This window comes from Adiantum capillus-veneris, chromosome 7 (assembly GCF_014529385.1).
Source record: "Adiantum capillus-veneris isolate H3 chromosome 7, ASM1452938v2, whole genome shotgun sequence".
Taxonomy (NCBI): domain Eukaryota; kingdom Viridiplantae; phylum Streptophyta; class Polypodiopsida; order Polypodiales; family Pteridaceae; genus Adiantum; species Adiantum capillus-veneris.
Genome location: NC_140937.1, coordinates 93,649,073 through 93,658,994, shown reverse-complemented (window position 1 = coordinate 93,658,994; position 9,922 = coordinate 93,649,073). Strand labels below are relative to the sequence as shown.

The 9,922-nt window shown below is 41.1% G+C and overlaps 1 protein-coding gene across 1 annotated transcript; it reads right to left on the bottom strand.

Annotated features, from left to right (window-relative positions):
• Positions 1-6,324: 6,324 nt before the first annotated feature.
• LOC147454235 (peroxygenase-like) lies at positions 6,325-8,889 on the bottom strand. The gene is made up of 6 exons (XM_086517300.1): positions 8,501-8,889; positions 8,017-8,166; positions 7,670-7,755; positions 7,463-7,557; positions 7,251-7,376; positions 6,325-6,584 (listed from the first exon to the last, which is right to left on the bottom strand). Exons 1-6 carry the CDS (start codon positions 8,634-8,636, stop codon positions 6,428-6,430), a joined length of 750 nt encoding a protein of 249 aa, XP_086373426.1. The 5' UTR covers positions 8,637-8,889; the 3' UTR covers positions 6,325-6,427.
• Between the last annotated feature and the right edge of the window lie 1,033 nt (positions 8,890-9,922).

The following is a 9,922-nucleotide window of genomic DNA, read 5'->3' as shown; positions in this document are numbered from 1 at the left end:
CCATGGAAATAAGAACTTGGGTGTTGTGGTTGTGGAGCATAGGTAGTTGAGACAATGGGAGGGGTAGGGACTACATGAGTACGAGGACCCATGGGTGTATACGATTGGTACACACTTGTAGGTACTGTTGCAGGCTTAGGCCGACACGCAATGTGTGGGGGTCCATCGGCGGCACAATGGCGATGGATCGGGAGGATATATTGATCGGGAAGACATTTATGATTAATTTAGTTGTCGTGCAGCAAAGGAAGAAAAAAAACCATGCAAATTAATAGTGATGAGAGGTTGATATCCATAGCAGTATGGGTGGGAGGTGCCAGGTAGAGTGCCAAGGTAGCATGATGCAGGTACACGGGCAGGGGGATCAGCTCGTACATCTGACAACAAGGGGGAAACAGGGGCGTGCAAGATGTTCGTGCATCATATTGTAGGCACTAGAGCCAAGGAAGCGAGGGTACATCGTTGAGAACATAACCCAAGTAGGGGGCTCGGGAGCCTGCATGAGAGGAAGGGACACAGATTCCTTGATTTCAAAGGGAAAATCGAGATCAAGAGGGAAAAGGACGGCATCGAGTCAACAATGAGCGAAGCACAAGGGGGGAGAAGGTATATCTAGGAGGAATCTTGTAAGATTCTAGCTAATAAAAGGACGTGGAGCCAAATAGTAGGTAATAGTCTAGGAGCGATTATTGGAGCCATTAGAGCCGTTAGGAAACCTTTTTATTTTTATTTAGAGACAGTAGGGGGTACCAGCTGGAGTAAATTCTATAAAACAATGGAATCTTAGCTTATGCGGGAGTGGGGTGCGAAGGCTGTGGAAGCATGAGCCCAAAGAGGGAGCGGAGACCATGCAAGCAGGTTCCGGGCGATGCAGTAGGCAGAGTACACACATGCATACGAGCGACGAGCATGCCAACACAATGCGTGCAGAGAGTGAGCACGCGTGCAGAGAAGCAGAGTATTCTTTTCTAGAGTTGCAGCAGTGAACAACTCGGCGACCTCGAATGAGTGGTTATGGCGGTGTAGCTAGAGACTTTCGTCTTCATGGCGCAGGCTCGAATCCCCTCTTCTCTTTTGAAAGAGAAGCAAATCCTCAAGATTCAAGAAGGTGAATGAAGAGAATCCGTATGAATCTCACGTTGAATTGAATATAATATGTTACAACCCAGTAGTATTAGGAAAGCGTATTATATTCAATGGCTCAAATCTTTGCGAAAGTAGCGATATAGGATAGCGCCATGTGGTGCTATAGCTTCACAAGGGGAGGACTAGGCACAATGGGCAAGGCAGGGCCAATACACACATCAAAGGAAGATGACCCACAGCGTGGGAGGGCAGGGCGAAGATACATAGGAAGATTAAAATAAAATAACCTTTCCTTTTTCATTAGCAAAAGGGGAGGCAATATCCCTAAGACAACATCCCTTTGGGTTAGGCCCAAAAAGAACAAGTGAAAGGATCACGATGGCTTTCTAAAACAAATGGCTTATATATTATGAAAGGGTCCCAATAATAAGGTAAATGGTGCACATTGCACCTTAGTATTTTGAAACAAAATAAAACAAAAAGGAAGTAAAATAAAAAGACACATTAAAAATCAAAACAAAAAAATATTTTAATGCTTTCAAATAAGCATAGAAAATAATTAAACAATTTAGTGAAATGATTTTTTTTAAATTCTCAAATGAGAGAATCGTTTATCAATACCTCAGTGTTTGAGTCCGGGATAGTCACTTATCAAAAGACCCCTATATCACGTGTGTTCAAGAGGTAATTCATAATACCCCAATATACATACTATACTTACACTGTGAGCCTATTTAAAAAACTCACCCTCCTCTGTATGTATACATTTTGGTCTTTTAATAATCCTCTCCGATTAACTCACGTGATATCATACACATTCTAAAAAGTGACCGCCCCGAGTGTTTGAGAAAGATGTGTATGAGCTTATCTTAAACCGATTAAAAATTGAGATTAGCCGGTTGGAAAGGATGGCAAAAGAGAAAAACCCGATAAATTATACTAAAAAATAGTTCGAATATTTTACAAATTTAAAAATTTCTAATAGTATTTTCATTTTGTATTTGTATACGGAGAAAACTTGCCACTTAGACAAAAAGGACTTTCTCGAAGACTGTATCATAAGATCAAACTCTTATGAATATTTTGTTTAATGTTTTGATCTCTAAAGTTATTTTCAAACAAGTAAATGCTGCTTAGCATTCTAAAACAATAGAATGCAAAGAAAAGTAAAGACAGGATGTGAAATGAAAGATAAGTCTTTATCAATATGGAAGCCCCCCTCCCCAACGCTAAGGGTTTCTTTTAGAAAGCCAAAAAAATACAGTATGTGTATTTCTAGTCTCCTTGAAAGCACTTAAAATGGAGGGTTTTCATATACACAAGAAGATCTAGAAATTTTCTCATGTAGGAAAACGGAGTCTTTTCCAATGTTTTCATACAATGAATAACATCATGAGCTTCCGCTCGAGAGGCACCGCATACGTAGCTAGGTACGATGTTGAGGTAAGTCATAATGTGGGAATTATTTTGAGACTTCTCCAAAACTTCTTGTGATAGTGAAGCCCCCTGAGTTTAGACACTTAAGTTTCAAGTTATAAAATCACGAGGCTTGCAAGGGAAACTTAACAAAAGAGCCATTTTCGAATCACATATAACCACAAAGAGAGTGTACAAGTGTGTGCATGCATGTGTGTGTGTGTGCGAGATTCACAAAAAAAACCAAGCACAAAAGCCGAGGAGGCAAGAGAGTCCACCATCGCCGCTCTTTGTGCGGGCCGCAACGAAGAAGAAAGGTTGAGGGTTCTAAATCAAGTGTGCATTCAAGGAAATAGAGTCTCTTCTATGACGATGGTGGTGCTTCACCTCAAAAATCTGTTGATGGTCGGATCATCCTGGTCACTGGTATACATGCAGACGCTCATGAGGATGATTTGCAAGATTTGCACACAGAAGCAAACAGTTTTCAGCATGTAGATGCTGAGAGAATTTAGGAGACGTTTCTTTTGTTGGCTCGAGGAGAGACAATGGCTCTCAATCATTGCATGAACCAGTTGGTCCTATCAATGAAGAGGCCAAGAGGCTATTTCAATTTTATTTTATTTTTATTTAAAGGGATGCAGATCTCAGCACGAAGGGTGTTGTCCCGCATGGTTACGGCAATAGCAAGAAAGTTGTTGACATTTCCAATCCCTCTATAGGTCTTCCATTTTAGAGGGCAAAGTACTGTCATTCCAACCCTTTAGCTACAAGAATTAGATACGAGCCCATAGGTAGGTAGTAGGAATAGGATTGGCCTAAGTGACCAAATAACGGTTCCTTTACAAAACCATTTGCAAAGTAAACCTTGTTTGATCTATTGAGTCACAAATGTTATACAAATCAAAGAGCCAATCAACATGAACATGCTTACACTTTGCATTAAAATAGAGCAAATCTTTTCTATTAGGGAAGCAAAGCATCTAGGCAATGGAGGGTTACAAACAAAACTAAGATAGAGCCTCCAAAACAATTGCGACAGATAATGGGGGGTACGGTGGCTCACAATATTTACACCAAATGGAGACTATATCATCGTCCCTAAGCTTACATTAGCGTCCCTAAACCTACGCTGCTCGGCCTTGTTGGAAAAATGTCCATATTATTGAAAGTAGGCAATAATGGAGATGAATAATGGCGCCATGCACGTGACGGTAGACAGGTCATGGAGTAGAGGGATCATGTTCCCATGCACAACAGGAGCCAAGGCCCAAGTCCCAATGTATGAGCCCAACAAATTGGGCAAGCTTCGGTTCGGGGATACATCAATGCAAGGACATAAGCACACACAGTCCGCCATGTGCAAGCAACATGCGGACACACGCAAACATATCTTACGTGCAATTCCCTCATGTTGGAGCCATCCTTGTTGAAATATAGTTGGTCTCTTCCTGACGAGTGAAAATGTTGGTGCCTATTTAAATGGCATGAGAGCAAAGTCGGGATCAAACGATCTTGGTACAACGCAAGAGAGAGAGAGAGAGAGAGCCGACGCCCTTCCAAGGGGGTATGGCGTTTCCTAAAGGAAAACCGTCGGGTTTCAAAGGCAGTTTAGTGAGGTGAGCGACAAGTTACCTAGAGGAAGCAACTCCAAAGGGAAGACCGAAGCAAGTCCCGCAGCACCTCGACCTCTGAACAGAGATACTTGGTCGCTGTCACGCCCAAATCCAAGTGGCGAGTGGGTCTCTCAAGGGATTAGTCATGGCCCTAAGAGTGTAGATAATTCTGAACTCTCGTAATCCAGAGGAAACTAGTGACAAAAGCGTCGACAAAAACGCCTGCCTTCGATTTTTGGGTGCATAGTCTTGATCGTTCTTCTTGTATACTTTTTTGGTGTATTGAGGGGAGCGGCCGGACGTGCCCTACTCGACTCCGAAAACAAAACGAGAGAGAGAGAGAGAGAGAGAGAGGAGCCAAACGCAAGAGTTGAAGGCGTGCTACAATATATTCTTTTCATGTGTGGACAAGAGAGAAATTTGAGAGATTTTGCCTGCTCTAATGCCCTCGTCTAACCACTCAATACAATTGAGAGTATGGGAAACAAGGAGGATTGGAAGCCACAGGATATTGAGGATATTGACATGGTTGTTGGCAGCCTCGTGGCTAAAAATGTAGTGCATGTCACTGCGAGAGGTAGATGCGCTATGCACTCGTAGAGCTTCTTTGATAGCCTCAACATAGCCTCAGTGTTGAGGTATCCTCTTCTTCTTCTTGAAGGTCTCTGCATGGCCAAGAAGAGCTTTACCAGTGTATTGTCAGGCAGACTGCATATAAGCACTTCTTGCTTCTGTTTGTGACCAAGTTGGGCTTTGCGTAGAGTTGAACTCAGGCAAGTGTTTTTTTTATCTGTTTGTGACCAAGTTGGGCTTTGCGTAGAGTTGAACTCAGGCAAGTGTTTTTTTAAGGATTTATCATCATCCTCCTCTTCTGCATCAGAAAAAAGTTCCATCTTCAAAGGCCATAACAGCTACGTAGTTGAGTGTACTATTGGCAAAGTAACCAGCAAGGCAATCACTATGGCGCTGATTGCGGAGCACTAAAAACAGTAGCTCGAGATATTTTGCAGCTAGCAGGTCGGCTGTGTGTCGAAGCAAAGCAAGCTCACATCGACGAGGCTCAAGCAGACCCTACAAAGCTTCCACAACTCTTTACACGTTTCCTTGCTCTCTCCGCCTCTAGAGAGAAACAAGCTGCAGCTTAGCCAACCCCACGATTAGAGAGAGAGAGAGAGAGAGAGAGAGAGAGAGAGAGAGAGCTTCTCTAAGAGCGAAGTGGCAAAGAGAGAGAGAGAGAGAGAGAGGGGGGGTGGCGGTCTACGTGATGAAGGCGATGAAAGTCGGAAGAGTTCATTTGTCTGACGCGAGAGAGAGAGAGAGAGAGAGAGAGGAGAGAAGGGGGGGGACTTTGCACACAAGCGAGCTTTGACAGCTGTCTTTGATCAATGGAAAAAAAAGAATTTCCTTGGGAGTGTTCTCTTGCAATCAACCAATCATAAAATTACACATTTTTTAAAAACAACCTCTCGTTTTTTCGTAGGAAAAAGAGAACATCTCACTATGGCCTTAGCCCTTTGGGGGCATGCCAAAAACATTGACCAAAAATGTCTTAGTGCATCCAACTAATTTACAAGCATATTTATGTGTGTTGTAACTCTCATACAGCACAAGGCCTTTTCTCACGCAGGAAAACAAACCATTAATTTTGACACTTTAACACTCATAGCACAAGGCTTTTTCTCATGTAGGAAAACAATCCATTAATTCTGACACTTTAAAGTTGAAAATGCATAAAGTTGAAAATGCATTTTTGTGCAGGTTTCATGGCTTTCAAATGGAAAAAAAGAAAACTTGAGAAATATTCACTTAGACGATGACGATGACGATGACATTCACTTAGCGTCGTCGAATCACACTTTGCACACCCAATATTTTCCACTGACCTCTATAGTGAAGATTCTCCATTCTTTTTTGAAAGCTTAATAATTACCACTTTAATTTTCTCACTTCTCCCAAAATTCACACTCCGAAGTGAGGAAAGTGTGAATAGAAGTGCGAAAAGTGTGAAAAATGATCATTTCTCATGTTGAAAAACCTCCTAAAACTATGTAGGAGCTCACACTAGCTTTGCCATCGAGCTTTGAAGCCCCTGAATTCCTCCAAAGAGGACGGAGCTCAACTCTGCAAGCCCAAACCGAGCTCAGAGAGAGAGAGAGAGAGAGAGAGAGAGAGAGAACACAAATTTAAGACTAAAAAAAAAGCAATAGATGATTAAAGGAGAGCACTTCTTGCAACTGGTAGTTCATGTACATTATTTTGACGCTCTACAAAATTTTACAGTCACCTTGAGGGGAAAGGATTTGTTGAAATTAGTAAAATTTGGCGATTTTTGTTGCCGCGCCTTTCTTCTCTAGGTAATAAAAGAAGCTTCCATCATATACACCTCGGATTGCCTCTTTGGGTGCATAGCCCTTCTCATCCTTCGCTATCCAGTATGTCACCCCCCATTCGAGCTTGTTTGCCACCCTACACAAATGCATCGGTGTAAATACACCGAATCAATTAGCACAACAATGTCGTGATCCAACACAATTGTAATTAAAATTTGGAAAGTAAATATTGCCCACCAATTATCATCTTATAAAAATACATACAAGTTTGATTGATTTATGTATATGTGTATGTGTAAGTATCAATATATGTATATGTAAGTTTGATCTATACATATACACTATACATATACATACATGTATTGTGTACAAAATGCATATATATATATACATACATCAAAATATGTGCATTTGGATGTATATGTAAGTATGTATGTATATGTGTGTGTATAATATATATGTATGTATATAGAGATACATATACATACATATATGTATGTGTACAAAATGCATATATACATATATATATGTATGTATATGTGTATGTGTATAATATATATGTATGTATATAGAGATACATATACATACATATATGTATGTGTACAAAATGCATATATATATATATATATAGTACGTATGTATATAATACATAAATATATAACAATACATACGTACATGTGTGTATAATATATTATAAATATATAAATACATGAATATATATATACATACATACATATATATATATATATATATGTTTAGATATATATATGTGTGTATTTTCCAAGCAGGAGAATATATTTACCAGCCAAAAAGGTCAAATGCATCCCTCAAAGATTCGGTCATATCAAGTAGCTCTCCAAAACTCAACTTATCTGGATAGGTCCTGGCATACTTTGAAAATACCTCCTCAAATTTGGCTGGAATAAACCTACATGAAGCATCACAGGCCCTTTTTAGTACTCAGAAGGCCATTCCTTTAACTTCTTACCGATTAGCATAACCCTTGGATATCACCTTCCCTCGTTGTCGTAGACTCCGGTATCGCTCCCATGTATGGCCTTGTGCATGTTCCTTATGTGAATGGAAAAGAGCGGGGAGGGTATAATACTCTGCAAGGACATGGAAAGCACACCGCTTAAGTTACCGCTATCATTTCAAAAGTTAACATTAAAACGCCGATTAACAGAGCCACATAAGCTAATTAGCTGTAACGACACTCACCGGTTGAGTGGCATAACTCATTGAGATGTTGATAAAGCACATACCCAAGAATGATATGATATAGCCAAAGCCAATGGCTCTGAAGCCTGTAAAAATGACTGCAATTAGCGAACATACGGGGAGCTATTTCATTGTTATCAGCATATGTAGCAGTAAAAATGCAACATCTATATATATATGAATCCTAAAAATCTTCTGTGCATAATAATTTTACGAAAAACACTGCACAGAAACAATGAAGACCTCTTTTACAGTATAGGCTCTGCATTCAATGCTCATAATATCACTTTAAAAAAAGGAGCAATTCTAACAGAGTTTGGGTGAAAATTTTGAGTGATTTTGAACACCTGCAAATGTTTCCCATGGATAGATAACATCATCCTTGTTTCGGTCGAAGAACTCCACATGCTGCTGCAAAACGGTGAAGTTCTTGTGATCATGGCCGATGGACCCATACGGGTGCTCATTGTCCGCCGCCACTAATGCTCGTGGCACATCTATATTACAATAGATTAACAGATGTAATCAATACCGATTAAAATACCTTCAAACTAAGCTTAAAACGCAGGAAAATTAAGCAAAATTTAACAGCCTCATAGCCTAGCGATAAGGCATTGGCTGGCGCATACAAGCTCTTGCTCTACTCCCATAAGCACTCCTTAAAAGCGACAGCAAGAAGATGTAGCCAAAACAACATGCAAGCTCTTGGCAAAATGGTACTTATGGTTACTACAAAGACTTGAGAAACTCAACAGGAAAAAACTACATGTGGCAATTACAATGAGAGCATGTAGGCAGAAATAGGGGCAAGTATAGGGTGTCCAATCTTACGGGGTTTTGGCACTTTCAAGTCCCGAGCGTCGACATCTCGACGGAAAGTCTCTGGGCAGCGTGGAGTGGCCGTTTTCATGGCATCATCAGCAGTCGCCGTGTCTAAGTTGGTAGGCCCGGGTCGAGCAGCAGCCATGTTGTTCAACAGTAAACAAGAAACCGAGGATGCCACAGACCGAATGCAAGCAAAATGCAGGATTGCCAAGTAATTAACCTAGCTGCATTGATTAGGACCCAAATGAAGCACTAACAAGAGATGATCAGGAGGTGTAAGCGCTAATTAGAGATTAGCGAGACAATTATTAAGACCCAGAGGCGCTAATCAGAGTTGATTAAGCCACAAAGGAGTGCAGTAGCGGGAGACTGTGTGTTAATTATTGAGAGGTGTGTGCATGCTATGGTTTATATGCAGAAAAGAACCAATGGCAGAAAAGCTTCGAGAAAGTAGAAGAAGAAGCTCTGCTTTGATTGGGCGGGCGCCACGTGTAGTGCTCCCCCATGCCTCTGCTCTACGACGTGGCTCGCCTTGCTTTTCCAAACCTCTTTCTTTCACAAAGTACATTACATTCCACTTGGCAAAACCTTAGGCAAACCTCAACCTTTAAAATTATAGCATAATCAATGTTTCTGGAAACTTCTATTAAGTGTGGAGATTCCATTTATGTAGTGGCATTTATGTAGTGGCATGGAAGGGAGCCCCTCCATGAGGAACCGCATCCCTGAAAAGTGGAAAAGTTGAGTCACATGCAACTGTTACTACCAAAATGTGGTTGATGGGAGTTTGTCGACGTGGTGAAGTGACATGGAAGGCAGCTCGCCGACATGGAGCCACATTATTTGCAAACACAAACAACTGTTTTTGTCAGCTTATTAGTGAGAACTTGTAGATTTTTATTATAAAAAAAAGATTAGGTATGTGAATATTAGAGCAATCCGTCAAGGTCCAAAGTCGAGGGGCATAGGATTTGCAGTGTTCGTCTAGTTGCCATTATTTCACTCACATAATCTACTTCAACCGTTGAATCTCTGACAAGTCAGAGTACGTAATAAAATAATGCTGCAAGCATGCTCAACCAATCAACGTTCAACACCAACTATCATGCATTGCAGGAGGTGGTCAAGGATCACTTTTTGCTCCCTCCCTTGGACCTTGACAGTTGGGAATGGTTAGTGACCTTTTCTTAGTAAAACGCTCCCATGGCTTCTGGCTTCCTCCGATCAAATGGTTAGTGACCTTTTCCTCCATGGTTTCTGGCTTCCCGCCGATCAAATGCCCAAAGCTAGTTCTCCTCAACCCTACACGAGTTGAATGTCCACATTCAAGTGATCATTACTAAAGGTCCTTTGATGCTAATGCACTGAGGAATAGAGACCCACTTGACTTCTCGAACCATCCTGTCATGGTGTGTACCTAGACTCCCC